General features: G+C 40.3%; 2 protein-coding genes across 3 annotated transcripts; both read left to right on the top strand.

Moving 5' to 3' along the window:
- The first annotated feature begins 118 nt into the window (after positions 1–118).
- On the top strand, positions 119–7,452 carry mapk15 (mitogen-activated protein kinase 15). Its single transcript, XM_077506075.1, has 14 exons — positions 119–727; positions 1,611–1,709; positions 1,840–1,869; positions 2,413–2,503; positions 2,617–2,747; positions 4,085–4,248; positions 4,319–4,458; positions 4,531–4,588; positions 4,656–4,793; positions 4,935–5,040; positions 5,943–6,177; positions 6,250–6,335; positions 6,409–6,555; positions 6,631–7,452. Exons 1-14 carry the CDS (start codon positions 638–640, stop codon positions 6,823–6,825), a joined length of 1,710 nt encoding a protein of 569 aa, XP_077362201.1. The 5' UTR covers positions 119–637; the 3' UTR covers positions 6,826–7,452.
- A 328-nt stretch (positions 7,453–7,780) lies between these two features.
- grinaa (glutamate receptor, ionotropic, N-methyl D-aspartate-associated protein 1a (glutamate binding)) lies at positions 7,781–16,039 on the top strand. Of its 2 annotated transcripts, none has more exons than XM_077506902.1 (7): positions 7,781–7,949; positions 11,083–11,421; positions 11,496–11,611; positions 11,700–11,900; positions 12,979–13,107; positions 13,529–13,672; positions 13,749–16,039. In XM_077506902.1, exons 2-7 carry the CDS (start codon positions 11,109–11,111, stop codon positions 13,896–13,898), a joined length of 1,053 nt encoding a protein of 350 aa, XP_077363028.1. In that variant the 5' UTR covers positions 7,781–7,949; positions 11,083–11,108; the 3' UTR covers positions 13,899–16,039. The 2 variants fall into 2 exon arrangements, with proteins under 2 accessions (XP_077363028.1, XP_077363029.1); XM_077506903.1 differs by lacking the exon at positions 7,781–7,949 and adding an exon at positions 8,163–8,331.
- Positions 16,040–16,054: the final 15 nt, after the last annotated feature.

The raw sequence follows: 16,054 nt of genomic DNA, 5'->3' as shown, positions 1-16,054 counted from the left end.
GTCTTTTTTTTTTCCGATTAATTTTACACAAAATATTTTAACTTCATCTTTAGAATTTCACTCAAGCGAGGCAACTCTGATGAAAGGCGATAATGCAGCACGTGCCCCTCTTTACGCCAGGCGTGTCACCATGACAACAACGAACGCGGGACGTCACCGCAATTGTCGCTGCCAGTTGGCCGGCTGCGGGCCCTTTAAACGACACGCGCCGTCCGGTTTCCACGACGACAAGTTGAGACAAAACGCACCTCCCAGGCTCCCACCAGCACCTTGACTCGACCCCGACTCGCCGCTGCACACCACGGCCGACCGGCAACAATGCTGCGGTCACTCGGCTCTAAACTGGCAGCGAGAAGGGAAGCGCAACTTTAAAATGGCTGTTTTAGCGTCAGACGTAAAATGGCTCCACCTGCTTGTCTCCCCTTCCCCGGCCGATTTCGTTTAACGGGACTTGCTAACCACTTCAAACTACTAAACAGCCATTAAAGCTATCAAAGTAACATTTTAATGGATTGCAAAGGATTAAAATAACGAGTTTGTTAGCTGTAGAATCGTCACCACTTCCGGCTAGCCCCGATCACTTTGCAGTCATCCGATTATCGTCCTACTTTGGAAGGAAAGTGTGGAAGTGTTCAAAATGAGCAAAAGTGTGAAATCCGGCAGCATCCCTGAAGTGGAGGAACATATATCCACGAAGTACGAGATAAAGAAAAGACTTGGCAAAGGGGTGAGTGGCTTTTTACTTCTTTTACGTACGGAACCTGAACGCATCATCCAGCTTTTTGTTTACATGTCACCTTCGAGTTTTTTTCCCCTTATAGTTTTCCACATTTTATTCAAAAGTTTATTTGCTTTGAAAGGACAATCTATTTGCTCAGTGGAATTTTCTGATTCTCCTCCCCCGTCCTCCTCGTATAATTGCCATAAACTGTAGTTAAAAAAAAAAAAAAAAGAATCGTTGTTTTGTCAAACTTGACACATTCTGACATCCAACAGGTTGTGAAGTGGAGAAGCGGGCTACTGTGTGTGTGATGTGACAATACTGGTTCTTGTACACCTGAGGTGGAATAATGCACATTCAAATAATTAGTAGTTAGTGAGTACTAGTTACATACGATGAATGTGGAAAAACTTGTAGTTCTCTGCATGAAAACATATTGTACCAAGACAGTTCTCCTTTGCAAATATACTCGCTAATCCTTTAAACTAATTGTGCTTTAGTTTGTATTATTGCCGTAATAAACCATTCGAGGCAAAGTACAAGGGCTGGCAATTGTTTTAACTCAGAAAAACATGTATTAAAAATAAGAAATGTCATGTATACTACTCACTAATATCTTGTAAATGTTGTTCTTTATTTGTTTATGATTAGATCTGATGAACAAAGTTGTAGCTTTGAAAAACATGTTTGGAAAAAAATAGTTGTCCTTTAATTTGTTTTTAATTAAATTTAGGAAATAAAGTACTAGGGAACAAGTAGACTGTTTGAAATAAAATGTACAAAAAAGGTAATTTATTGTTACTTTAATTTAAAAATGCAATATTATGATTTGTAGTAATAATAAACAAAGTGTGTTTCTGTTTACTATTGTTTTGTTGCCGTGTGGCAGGCGTACGGCATCGTTTGGAAGGCGGAGGACAGGCAAACGGGCGAGATTGTGGCGGTGAAGAAGATTTTCGATGCCTTCAAGAACAAGACGGATGCTCAGGTGGCCCATTTTGTACATAATTTGATACGCATACCATCAGAAAAAAATTCATCTTCACCCAATGATTACATCATTCAGGATGCTTGAGTGCCTTGAGTTTTTACATCCTAATTGTTTTGTTTTTTTACAGCGGACCTTTCGAGAAGTCATGTTCCTACAGGTAAAAACTTTTTCTGAAACCCATGAAAATAAAGTGAACGTGTAGTTTTATTATATTATATAACCCATTTGTCCCTTGTTGTGTAAAAAACCTTGACACACTTTCAGCCTGTTAACCTTCAACCAATCTTTACATGGAAAATTGAAAAGATTCAGCACTCAAAGCCAGTTCCATAAAATTTGGTAAACTTCCATCATGAGTTGACCCACCAAATATAAAAAAAAATAATAATAATTTAAAAAAACTAAAATAAAAAAAATAAAAGTCTCCCTCGTTGGTGCGAAGCGGACATTTTAGGTTCATTTTGCCAAAAATGTTTTTCATGCTTTTCCAGTTTTAATTTGGTAGCGAGGTCTGTCATGAGTAGACCCACAAAAAAGTCATTTTGGGGTCATGTTGGCCATGTCTGATTGGAATCAAATTGTGAAACATAAAGAGTTGTTGTGGCGATGAAATTTGAAGACTCGCCCTACACTAAACTCTAATAACTCAAGAGCACACTGCCAGAATTTACCAAAGGTTTTGTTGTTATTGTGTGTGCAGGAGTTCGGAGATCATCCCAACGTGGTCAAACTCCAAAATGTCATCCGGGCACAAAATGACAAAGACATTTATCTCATCTTTGAATACATGGGTGAGTTTCGGATTCGGAAGGCTTCGGCAAGATGTTTATCTTGCCACAACTGGGAAAGTAACTTCCAAAATGCTTGTTAAATTGCGTTTTGTTTTGTTTTTTTTTCCATCCAGACAGCGACCTGCACGCGGTGATCAAGAAAGGAACGCTACTGAAGGACATCCACAAACGTTATGTCATGTACCAGCTGCTCAAGGCGGTCAAATATCTGCACTCGGGGAACGTCATCCACCGGGACCAAAAGGTGCCATTCCAGTTTGATACACTTTCACTTTCCGGCATCAAAACCAAACTGGGTGACCATGCCTGTGTCCAAATTCACAAGGCTGGGTCCTCCGAAGGCCAATTTTTTTTCTTGTGAATATTAATCAAAATTGTGCGTGTGGATTTTTTTTTCTTGGGGATAAGACTCCTTAGTTGTGAATACGCCTTCACTGTGAATACGAATCCAGAACATGCAAATTAGGGTGACATAACAGGCAGGTGAAAGGGCAAACTAGTCGAGCCATGATTCCTTCACCTATCCATGCGCCATAAAGTGTTTTTTTTTGTTTTTTTTTTGTGTCGTACGCACGCGGTTTGGACACAGCTCAGGTCAAGCGTCATCGCAGCGGGTAACGTTAACAATAGGGATGTAACGATATCCAAACATCGCGATACGATATTATCACGATATGAAGGTCACGATACGATAATTATCACGATATTGTGGGGGCGTTGGCGATATTTTAAAAAGAGCTCATACTAAAAAAAAATATTGTGCTTTTGTACATAACAGCAATGCATATAAAACACCTACAATCTCTAATAACAATATTGAGGCACTTACTTGCTAATGCAAGCACACATTGATCACTTCACAAGCAAATTAGATTCCCCTTCATCCGACAATTAGCATAGATGTTAAACATGGAAGGCTAAAACATCCCTAATGAAAATTAAATTACACTAATAAACTAGGCACTAGAGGGTGCTAGAACTGCACAAATGGAAATCAACCTGACTTTTTTTTTTTAAACAGATGTGTTCCTTTTAAAGATTGTGAACGTGACGATGACGATATTGTTTTAATATCACGATATTGCCCTTATCGTGACATCCCTAGTTAACAATGTCAGTATCCAATTTATTTTATGGAAATGTTTTTATTTTATTTTTTGAATAATAAAATAAAATAAAATACAATAAAACGCATCACTTCAGCAGGTAATTTATTTTTCATTTTATTTTTTTTAATTATTTTATTAAGTATGCATTTTTGTGATCATCTACTTCTTGGTGCATGCAAAAACAAAAAAACAAAAAAACTTTTTTGCGCATACACAGGTGGAGGAATCGTGGCTCGACTAGTTTCCCCTGTGACCTGCCTGTGATGTCAGCATAAGTTGCATGTTCTGGATTCGTATCCAGACACACGTTACTATTACTTATGGCTACAAAATGTTTACCATGGATCCGAAACGTTTTTCACGGATACGCCTTTTTGACCGTGATCTTACACCATAGAAGTCGGACATTTTGACTTGCCCTAAAGATACTGAGCTAACCTGTGCATCCAATTTTTTTTCTTCTTCTTTTCAGCCTTCCAACGTGCTGGTAAACTCGGACTGCGTGGTCAAGCTGTGCGACTTCGGCCTGGCGCGATCACTCAACCAGGACCAAGAGGACAGCGGCAACCCGGCGATGACGGAGTACGTGGCCACCAGGTGGTACAGAGCCCCCGAGATCCTGCTGGGGTCCCCCAGGTACAATTTTGGTTTGTTCAAAAGGGTAACGGGACTATACAAGTGTTATAAAATGAGAACTCGTTGGAAGGTACACAAAGGGTGTGGACATGTGGAGTCTGGGCTGCATCCTGGGAGAGATGTTGCTGGGAAAGGCCTTGTTCCGCGGGACGTCCACCATCAATCAGATTGAGAAGATCATGAGCTCCATCCCACACCCGTGTCCAGAAGGTGACCGAAACACCCACACGAGCATGTTATGATATTTTTTTTTTTTTTAAACAAATGTTTTTCAATTCCCAGATGTCCTTGCTCTCAAGTCTGAAATCGGGTCATCCGTCATTAAGAGAACATTACAAAGGTGAGGCAACTTTTATTTATCCTCCTGCTTGTATTGTCTTATTAAATCCCTTTCTGTCCTCGGCCAGGCCGCAGGTTCTTTTGGACGACCTCCTGCAGTCGTCGGTGCCCCCTGACGCTCTGGACCTCCTGAAGAGTTTGCTGCTCTTCAACCCTGAAAAGAGGCTGACTGCGGAAAAAGCCCTCCAGCATCCTTACGTGGCCAGGTACTAACATGACATGTCAATTATTGCACAATTGCTATATATACCATATAAAGATGTTGCAATATCAAAGATTTTCTTTTCTAGGTAACCTTGTTGTATGGTGTAGTATTCGATGTGCAGTCTGTGTTGTTGTTTTTGGAGGTTCCACAATCCGGGCAAGGAGCCGTCTCTCAACTACGACGTAGTTCTGCCGCTGGACGATGACGTGCAGTTGTCAGTGGCGCAATACCGCAACAAACTATACGAGGTACAAAACAGATTTGTGGCTTAGGAAGTCAATTTGTTCTGTGAGCGATCGAGTAATCTTGTTTTTGAGTTTACTAAGTGTGAAATGATGAAGTGATTTTATTAATTTGGCATTGCCGCCACGCTCCTTCACTCACAGAAATATTTAAAGCCTAATTTAAGATTTATGTTTATTTTATTTTTTACATACTTTTAACACAAACCTACCAAATACAACTTATATGTTACATATTAATTAGTCTAATAAAGTCTATTTATTTGAAATGGATAATCCTCAGGTTTATGTATAGTGTTAATAAATGCTAATTACTTTTTTATTTTATTTTTTTATTTTAACGTTTTTGAAATGTCTGCATTCAGTTTCATCCCCAAAACCTAAAAATGAAGAAAAAAAAAAGATGTTTTTCACATATTTATCGTGTATAGGGAACCTGATTATTATGCAAATCAAACAATATACTCTCATTATTATTTATTTAGAGTAATTATACTTTATTAACACTAAATACATAAACCTGAGGATTATGCATTTCAAATAATAGGCTTTATTAGACTAATGAATATGTATATACTATATATAAGGTTTATTTGTAGGTTTGTGTTAAAATTATCTAAAAAAAAATTTTTTTTAAATTTTACAAACGTCTTAAGTTAGGCTTGAAATATTTCATTTTGCTTTTCTGTGTTTGACACGTTCATGAAATGGCTGAAAGTGCATCGGCGAATGTTTGTTTTTCACTTCACTAAAGTGGCTTTGCATCTGAACGCAACAAATTTTATCTGGCAAACAAAGCAAAAAAAAAAAATATCCCAATTGACTGCTTACAATTTGAAAAATTCACCAGATGGGGCACTTGTAATTCAAGGTGGTCTTTCCAAACTGAATATGATGCTGCCTCGCAGGTGATTCGAGAGAAGAAAAGCCATCAGGGCATGCTCCGGCTCGTTCACCGCACCGGCAATGATAACATTGTCCGGAAGGACCGAGGAGACGACAACCAGGACGCAAAAACCAAAAGTGAATGTCCACACAAGGCAGAGAACGCATCCCCGCCTCATCCTGTAGACAAGACGGACCCTTCAGAGAACCCCCACCCGGGCATATTTTACACTTATAACCCCATCACACACGTGCCGAGTAGGTCTGACGTTAGCCACGAGCATCATCAAACCAGTAAACTAAACTGTAGCTCTGATTGTCTTCATCCAGACGGTTTTATTCACGGCACGAGAGTGGCGAGACAGAGGAGCGGCAGTGCCACCACGTTGCCAACAGAGGGCGTCAGAGATAGCACAGTAAGTGTGTTTTAGTGAATAAACGTTTACTTATTTTATTTTATTTTTTTAAAGTGTTCTCCCTTCCCCAAAGTCCATGGACCAGATCATCAAGCGCGGCCGCTCAGCCCCGGCGCACCCCAACCGCACCTTCTCCCTGTCGCTCAACCATACTCACAACAACCCGCTGGTGCGCAAGACCGAGTCGCCTCCGGGACTGGGCATCAACAGCGCGAACCCGGTAGAGCGAGAGAACATTTGCGGCAATTTTTACGCACTTGCTGGTCTATTTTCTTCATTTGTTGTTCCCGTGCAGAACCAGAGCTCCGATTCACAGGCCTGCGACGGACGAGCGGCGCCGCGCTTCAGCAAGAAGGTCTTCCCGAATAATTGCAACGTGTCGGCGGCGGGCGACCCCCGCGCCAAGCTGGGCAGCTACTGCCAGGCGTACGGAACCATCAGAAAGACGGAGCTGGACAACCTGCTTCAGGCGCGATCGTACAACCAGTAGCGTGTTTTGCCTTCACCGGCTAAGATGTGGAAATAAAAAAATGCTAAAAAAGAGATTCATTCTGCTGATTGGGCTTTTATGAATTGTATGTCTTCCTGGTGGTTTTTTTGTGATATGACACTTTCAGCCATTGTTTGTGAATCGGGAAGACAAATAAATGTCAGTTCTTCTTCCCTGAGAAGAGAAGATCATTTCTGGGCAAGGCGGTTTTGTAATAGGAGAAGACAATATTCTGTAAATGGGCATTTGTCAGTAGTTGCAAAGATGTTCGCAAACACTTTTTGTCAAAGAAATTTTGAACATGTTCAAAACCAAAAATTCGCTATGTTCGCAAGTATTCTCCCACAGTGAGGTTAACAGCTTTAATTTTCATTTATAGAAAACAATTTTGGTGACTGGGCCTTTGTTAGAGGAAAAGACAAATTGAGGATTTTTGATTAGATCAGAAGACTTTTTTTCTCCATTAGCTTTAATAAGGAGAGAAGACAATTATTTGCTTTCATGAGAAGAAAATACAATTTCTTATCAATGGACATTTTGAGAACAATTTTTTGCTCAACTGACTTTTGTAAGAAGACCAAAACAAACATCACCTGTGCTGTTAATAAAAGTTTTATGATGACGACATCAACATGTATTTTTATTTCCTGTGTGTGGGGGATTGGGGAGGAAATTAACCACGATAATACTTACCTGCCTTTGCCAATGTTTTAACCCATTAAAAAAAATATGCTAAAAAAAATATTACATCAGATAGAGTTGAGATGTGAAGAACTTGAGTGAATCACAATTGTCGATCTTGCTTGTGAGGTTATATAAATCATGAAAATGAGTTAATAGACACTTTTTGTCATGTGCCATATAAACAAAATAAAACAAAAAAACTGACGTATTTCGGTCGAGATAAAGGCAAACCACATGACCAGGAACGTCACTCCGGCATACAATGTCACGTGACCACGTCGCGAGGTGACGTAATCGACTGGCCCACTTGACCGTTTGACGTTGGAGGATCCGCCGCCGCGACATTAACTGAATTAAAAAAATATATATTCATAAAAGAGCCGCACAGCCTTCAACGCACGTTACAGAAGGACATAAGAACAAAATACAAGAAACAGAAGGTAAGTCGCACTATTTGGCGGCGAGTTGTTCATCTTTTAGCCATAATAGCGGTTTTGGTTGACGGGTGCCAGCTAGCTTTAGCAAGTAGCATCTCGTCTTGTTGACGTTTAGCGTCGCACAACAAGCAGAAATAAATGACGTAATTTGTCGAGTTGAGAATGAGCTGAAAAGCCTACGTTTTAATACTCGAAAACGTTCACGTGTGAGGTTAACGGAAAACATCGTCATCAGGGCGAGATAACGGCGGTCGCTCTGATAACCGTTCATCGCCATCCATTACCACTCAGTCAGTGGTCGCCATTTCTTTGCATACTGTTGCATGTTTAATTTTCAGTATGTGTACAACGCTGGGTTTTGAGTGTGTCGCATTCGTCTGCCCAGGTGAGGCCTCGAAGTTGTTGGAGGTGTGCCCTCTGCGGGTGCTCCATGTTTGGATGTTTGTGTTTCGCTTTCTCCGAATGGCGCAGAACGCCACCTAGGCGCTGCTTACTCCACTCAAAAGCATTTCAGTCGGACTTATTTTGATCCATTTGCATCGAAATTCACGTCTTTATTGTTACGTTTAAAATTTTAACTTCAGTTTAGTGTTAATGTTGGTTTATTTTGTTGCCAGTCAAATGGATCCATATATCACGTGTGTTTTTTTTTTTTAATAGGGTAAAAGATGTTCTAAGCAATTTTCCAGTTGTGCTGTAATCAGCAAGTTTGTCCTCATTACAGTCACGGGTGAGCTGGCCTGGAGCCGATCCCAACTGAGTTTGGACAAGAGGCGTGGGGCATCCGGAACTGGTTGCCTGCCAGTCAGTTGCAGGGCACAAATAAACCAACACCCATTCACAACGGTTAAATTAAAACTCTTCAGTTTCTGACACTTAAAAAAATAATATTTAAACGAGTGACACTTGCTGTTCTTGAGTTTCAACATTAACAGGAAGGTTAAGATTGTCAGTGTACAAATTAGGTCATTGTGGTGAAATGTTTTGGTCAAATGATTGACCATAACTGTAAATAATTCATCAACAGTTGGAGCTTTGGCTAAACACAGATATTTTCTCTGTAATCTTGATTATATTTATTTCCAATAATGTCATCCAGTGGAAATCTCCATTTTAAGAGCTAGGCTGTGGCTAACAACGCTCAAAACCACTCTTTGCGACGCGTGCAATGTGGAGGAAATGACTTTGATCCCATTAAGATTGTTTTATTTGCTTGATAAGCTTTTTACAAATAAGTTATGATTGAATAATGTGTTGTAGATTACCAAATGGGCCTTGTTGAGAAAAGAAAAAGTGTTTTTACTGTACACATATCCTCCGGTCACAATGCCAGTCGCCAACACCTCGGGACATCGCTGATGCTGCACGTTTGATTGACGGCAGCCTGACATTGCTGCATTAGTTGCCTGCCACACACAGTTGCTCTCCCAGTGGCCCTTGTGACAGCTACGGTAGACCACCGACTACCATGTGTCTATGAGCTCAATCAGTTATGTCTTAACTCTTTTACTGCCACACGTTATCAAAAAAACTTTGATATGACAAAGGCTTTGATCATTCACGAAAAGAGTTACAATGCTTCCATCTGCTGGCCATAGTTAGTGCTTTTGGTTCCACAACGCATTGACCAGGCAGTGCTGCACTTAGACGTTGTACTGAGGAAAAAATAAAAAACTTAGTTGACGTCATTTAACATTTATGGCAGCATACGTCCTGATTTTACTAATCGTTATTAAACGTTTTTTGGCGGTCAAAGAGTTAATGTTTTATTATTTATAGCACGATGAAACACAAACACACCTATAAATACCTCCCTTGCAAAACAAGTTTAGCAACTGTATCTGGTTCATAGACACTAATGTTCACTCGCGATCGATTGCATTAACTCCTGTCCTGTTGCAAGCCAAAACAGCAGCACCTACTGAGGCTTGTAATTGTTTGCATCATGTGACATAAAGAACCCGTTCTTGTGTTAGTACTTGCTATTTTTAAGTCATTAAAATGGCAGACTAGCCTTTTTTTTTTTCCCTCCGCAATTACCACGCTAGCCAGTGTTGCTCAGGCATGCATATAACATGTTGCTAGGCATTTGTTAAGGGCATTGTGCTGGACTAATTGTGTTTAACTCCACCCCACCTCATCCCGCCATCCCCCAACCCCCCTCGTTTAACTCAATTCCAACCCCCCCTGCCTGCCACGTTGGACTTGATCCACATTGGCAGAGCGTCTCCACTAAGAGGATTGGAAATGTACGTGTTGGCTGTAAAGCTGTGCAACCCAAAAAAATAAGTATCCTTCCCCTTAAGTCATTGTGATCTAACACTGGGATGTTGAAATTTGAGGAGGTGAGTTTTTTTTTTTTTTCCACATGATTTGGCTACATCTACTGGTTACGCAGATGATCATCATGTGATTTTTTTTTTTTTTTTCCCCCTCATGTGTTGTGAAGTTTTGAAAGAAAAGGCTTTAGCACCAATTTACCAGTCCAATTTAAAGCTATTTGCTATATCACATTTTTTTTTTGCACTCAAGCAGGCGGCACTCGAATCAACCTGATGGCGGGAATGCGTCTTTCTCACAGACCTGTTGCCGGCAGCGTTAATAGTCTCAAAGTCAGGTCTCATCCGGAGCCAAATTAGATTAATAATACATTTGGTTGCCAAGGCAGTGAGTGCACCTCGCTCCATGGTAACCAAGACTAGCGTGCACTTGTGTGTGCGTGCGTGCTGAGCTGGCTAATTAGCTTGTACTACCATGCAGAGGGAAACTTTGTAATTTTTTGTTTTTGTTGAAAGTGCCATTTTAGACTAATTTGGGACATTTCTCCAAAAGTAAGATGGATGATGATAAAGTGCTTTTTTTTTTTTTTTTAATACAATTTTTTGGTAATAATAATAATAATAATCAAATTAAAAATGTAAAAAAAATATTTTTAACCATTTTTTGTTTAAAAAAAATGAAAACCATCATGACCTGTTTAAAAAAAGAATCCATATGGTAGAACAAAATTTGTAAAAAATAAAAAATAAAGAAAATAATAATAATAACAAATACATTAATAATAATAATAATAATAATAATAATAAAGAGTTGCCCTGGATGTGTGAAATGTTTTTTGCATTCTTAATTTCCATAGCTTGTTCGTGAGCCGCCCACGACAACATGTCCCAGGACAAGAGTGGCTACCCCATTATGGGGGAGTCCAACCCACTCCACAACAACGTCTACGGGCCCCCGCAGCAGGGGTTCGGCATGCCGCCGCCCAACTACAACCAGGCCCCCGGGGGCCCGTATCCTCCGGCGGCCGGCTACGGCCAGCCTGGCTTCCCTCAGGCGGGCTTCTGCCCCGGTCCATACCCGCAGATGCCTTACCCTCAGATGCCCTACCCGCAGGGGGCCTACCCCCAAGGCCCCTACCCTCAGGGGCCCTACCAGCAAGGACCCGGGCAACCGGGTTTTCCCGGGGACCCCTCTGGTGAGTCAACAAGCCAAAGAAAGACTATTTTGAAATTTGGATATCCACATGTTGATGAATGTTTGTTTTCCCAGCACCTGGTGGCAGCCCCGGTTACCATGGCGACGTGCCCCCAACTTACTACGACAACGAGGAGTTCACCAACTCAGGCTTTGAGGACAAGAGCATCCGACAGGCCTTCATCAGAAAAGTAATTTCCAGCATTAGCAAACTTACAGCAGAGCGCCATCTTGTGGCACCTTAGTGATAAGTAACCAGAGGGTCTCCTCCTCCTCCAGGTCTTTATGGTCCTCACCGTGCAGCTGCTGGTCACCTTCTCCTTCGTGGCCATCTTCACCTTCGTGGACGAGGCCAAGGTGTTCGTGCGCCTTAACCCGTGGACGTACTACATCTCCTACGTGGTCTTCTTGGTGTCCCTCATCGTGCTGAGCTGCTGCGGGGACTTCCGCCGCAAGCACCCCTGGAACTTGGTGGCCCTGGTAAAGGAAAAAAAAACAAAAAAACAAGGGAAAGGATGGTGCCAAATAGGGTTGCACAATATATCGAAAAGATATCAATATCGTGATATTGGTCCATGCACTATGCATATTGCAAAGACATGCAATAAGTTTCATATGTAATTTTATGCTTTTTATTTGAATTTGACAGTCGCTAACTAAAATATGCACCGCCATCCAATAGTTGAACATTATCGAGAGGTAATTACAATTAATTAATTAAGAATATATTGAGTTTGCTTATTTTGCTGCATGAAAAAATTTATTCTTTTTATAGACAATAAAAATGTCATTTCTGTCGGTAGGTACATGTTAAATATTGCAATAATAACGATATCGCTATATTCAGCAACTATATTGCATATTGCATGATTTTCCAATATCGTGCAGCCTTAGAGCCAAATATTCACGTAGGGCTGCTCGATTATGGAAAAACAATAATAACACAATTATTTTGTCAATAATTGAAATCATGATTATTCTAATGATTGTTTTTTTTTTTTTTTGGTACAAGTTTTGTTTAAGCATTTAAAAATATTAAGACCAATTTAAAAAAAAAAAAGAGAGAAACACTATAATCATGTAAGTTCCTTTTGGACCAAACAGAATTTCTAATAATATATATTTATAATAGTATATATTTATTTATGTTGGCAGAAAGTTGAAGTTGGAGTGCAGCTTGTGCACTGTGCAGTAGGATGATTATTTTTTTGATACAAAGCAAGAAAATTAATGTTTAAACATTAAAAAATATTAGGAAAAATAGAAGCACGATAATTATATAAGTTCCTTTTATACCAAACAAAATTAATAATATATATTTATTTATTTATGTTGGCAAAAACATGGAGTGCAGCATGCACACTGTGCAGTAGGACGATAATTTATTTTTTAGTACAAAAAAAAAAGTTTTAATGTAAAAAATAAAAAATGTTGAGACAAATAAAATGATTTCAAACACTATAATTATGCAAGTTCCTTTTGGATGAAACAAAATGTATTAAATTATTTTAAAATGTAAAATGTACTTGATTGACATTTGTCCCCCCCCCCCCCCTAGTCCATTCTGACCCTGAGCCTGTCCTACATGGTGGGCATGATCGCCAGCTTCTACGACACGGACACCGTCATCATGGCCGTGGGGATCACCGCTGTGGTTTGCTTCACCGTGGTCCTCTTCTCACTACAGGTCAAGACGACACAAATTAGGATGATTGTTATGCGCGCTCACTCACTGGACACGGCAAATTTTTGCCCATAGAAATAAATGGAATGAATTGGATTTAATAGTGCTGCATAAAACATTTACATACAGACAACTTTTCTAACTCTATTAACTACTACTATTAACAGTATCGCAGTAGGAGGATTTTTTTTGTTTTGTTTGTTTGTATTTTTTCAAGTCTGACTTTGTGCCACTTTAGAGCGCCACGTTGTTGCAGCGTGAAAAAACCTGGTGAGACTTACAGTATTCCAGCCACCAGAAGCTGTCAAGATAAAATTTCATTTACAAGGACTTAAATCTTTTTGATTCTCAGTGAACTGGTCCATTTAACTTCTGAAAACCCCATTTGTGGTTTTTAAATCTCCGTTTTTGTGTCGTTCTTCAGAGCAAGTACGACTTCACTTCCTGCCAAGGCGTGCTGTTTGTGTGCCTCATCGTCCTCCTCCTCTTCGGCATCCTCTGCATGTTCATCCGCCACAAGATCCTGCACATCGTCTACGCCTCGCTGGGTGCCCTCTTGTTCACCTGCGTGAGTTTCGTGAGGGAGAAAAAAATATTTTTTGGTTCCTTGAATCTTGAATTTAATGGGGTTTTTTTTGTCTCAGTTCTTAGCTGTGGACACCCAGCTTCTCCTGGGTAACAAGAAGCTATCTCTGAGTCCCGAGGAGTACGTCTTCGCCGCCCTCAACCTCTACACGGACATCATCAACATTTTCCTCTACATCCTGGCTATTGTGGGACGCTCCCGCGAATGAGCAGAGCGAGAATGTGGGCCTGGGGGGGTTGCCTTCCTTTTTTGTTTTCCTTTTTCTCCCCCTTCCTTCATTCTTCTGTTTAATTTGCTGAATGTTTTTTCGCCAGTATTGCCCTAATGTTCCCTCTCGCTTGTAACACTCCCCGTGCTTCTACTAACACAAAATGGTCGCTCGCCGTTGGCATCCGTTTTGGCCCGAGCACGAGACGCGTCTTTTATCCCGTGGGTGTTTGGCACGGACAAATGGGAATGCCCTCCTAACTGTTAACTGCATGGCAACAGCGGGAAAACATCCAGCGTCCATTTCTGTAGGTACAAGTGAATATCTCTTGCTTGTTAGTCCGGCTGTAAATAGTTCCATGTACCACTATACTCACCACCCGACACTCATTTGGGGGGGTGTTGCTTTAAGGCAGGGGTGTCCGAAACGGAAGGATGCGTGGGCCATTTTGATGGTTTCCTAGAGCCTTTTGTTTATTCAAGTGGAAGTCAACGTGACCTCACTTGTCTAAACATGACATTCTGATTAATATTACATTTGTGGAATATGAAGCAAAATCCAGCCATTTGTATCCATCTCCGGGCGGCCGTTTTGCCACTTTCTGTTGACTGAAGATGACATCACAGTTGCTCGGGCAATGACCAATCACAGCTCCCCTGTTTTCTGAAACAGAGCTGTGCTTGGTTGGTTACCTGAGACCTGAGCAACAGTGATGTCGTCTTCAGTGGACAGCAAGTGGCAAAATGGCCGCCCGGAGATGGATAAATACGGTTTGATTTAGCTGCTTAACTCATATTCCACGAACACATTATCAACCAGAATATATTTAGACTAGTGGAGCTGCAGAGAACATACTTAAAAAAAAAAAAAAAGGGTTCACTTTCCCTTTTAAAATTATTAAAAGCAAATGTCAAAACAACAATTTGTTCTTCATAGGGGTGTAACGATACACCCAAAAATTTTTGTGTATGCTCACTGGTACAGTAAGGAAACCAAATGCAAACTGCACACTTTCCACTAAAATGTGAAAAACTTGGAAACTGCACAACATTCTCTAATAAATGGAGTATAACACTAAAATACAAATATAAAATAATTTATCATAGCTTATTTTTTTCTTTCTTTTTGGAAGTATAACATCAGTCGATGCAGAAAAGTGCAACTAACTTTTAAGCTGTAAAAAAACGCAAATGGCCTTTTTCACGGTGTGACGCCGTTTCAAATGAGGTAACAAGTTAGTACCGCTTAAAAAGCAGACCACTCGCCAGATGATGAGCTGTACTGTTTGTTTGCGGAAAATCACTAGTCCTGTTGAGTGGGGTTTTGGAAACATTTCAGCTATTTCTCATAATAGTCCCACTTTTTCCTTTGTAAACTGTTGCTTTTGTATGTTCAGGTTGTGTTTAAGAAATGTATTTTATTGCGTTCCCTTAACTCAAAAGGTAAAAATGTGACTGACACCTAAACTCAAACCTTTGTGGCGCGGTAGCTCAGCTTTTTAAAAACAAAAATGACATGACAAGCAAGCATTTTTCTTGTTTATTTTTTCCCCCCTTTCTCTTGTGAATGTGAAGTGAATGTTTTTCTTTTTCGTGCTATATTTTTCCATGTTTCCATTAATATGAAGTATTGGTAATGCTGCTCCACTTCTTCTTCTTCTTTTTTTTTTTTTGGATGTTATTTCAGGAATGACCACTAATGAAGTAGCTGAACGCTGGATTTACACATGCAAAGGAGACAAATGCATGCTAACTTATTTATTTATAAAGCTTCATGTAGGTGACAGTTGAGTTACTAACTCAGAACTGGAAATGTATAAACACTGGTTAAAGTGACACTGAAGGTACCACTGCAGTCCCCCGCAGTAGTTTTTATTATTTATCTTTAATTTTATTTGTCATCCCGTGCATGGCCTGTTGCATGTGCATCGTCAGCACAGTGCAGTTTGTATTTGGGAGGGTTTGTTGTTTGGCAAAGATGTTTGTATCTAACGCAGTGTGTAGGTGTACATATAAGTGCTTTGGTGTGTGTATAGGCCAGGTACTCGTTTGCATTGTATATAATGCATTCAGTTTGAGTGACAATGCATTCCTCCTCACGTAGTCGGCTTTACATTAAAACATACCATGTGGAACGTGTAATGCCATCTGTTTTTC

This window comes from Festucalex cinctus, chromosome 19 (genome assembly GCF_051991245.1).
Source record: "Festucalex cinctus isolate MCC-2025b chromosome 19, RoL_Fcin_1.0, whole genome shotgun sequence".
Classification (NCBI taxonomy): Eukaryota; Metazoa; Chordata; class Actinopteri; order Syngnathiformes; family Syngnathidae; genus Festucalex; species Festucalex cinctus.
This window is presented reverse-complemented; position numbering and strand designations above follow the sequence as displayed.

What these genes read in the sequence shown, in the direction of transcription:
- mapk15 (XM_077506075.1), top strand. Translation starts at nt 638, where the DNA reads ATGAGCAAAAGTGTGAAATCCGGCAGCATCCCTGAAGTGGAGGAACAT. An exon ending in TCTCATCTTTGAATACATGG is followed by an intron (nt 2,504 to 2,616) that starts GTGAGTTTCGGA and finishes TTTTCCATCCAG; the next exon opens with ACAGCGACCTGCACGCGGTG. An exon ending in ATTAAGAGAACATTACAAAG is followed by an intron (nt 4,589 to 4,655) that starts GTGAGGCAACTT and finishes GTCCTCGGCCAG; the next exon opens with GCCGCAGGTTCTTTTGGACG.
- grinaa (XM_077506902.1), top strand. Translation starts at nt 11,109, where the DNA reads ATGTCCCAGGACAAGAGTGGCTACCCCATTATGGGGGAGTCCAACCCA. An exon ending in GACAGGCCTTCATCAGAAAA is followed by an intron (nt 11,612 to 11,699) that starts GTAATTTCCAGC and finishes CTCCTCCTCCAG; the next exon opens with GTCTTTATGGTCCTCACCGT. An exon ending in CCTGGAACTTGGTGGCCCTG is followed by an intron (nt 11,901 to 12,978) that starts GTAAAGGAAAAA and finishes CCCCCCCCCTAG; the next exon opens with TCCATTCTGACCCTGAGCCT.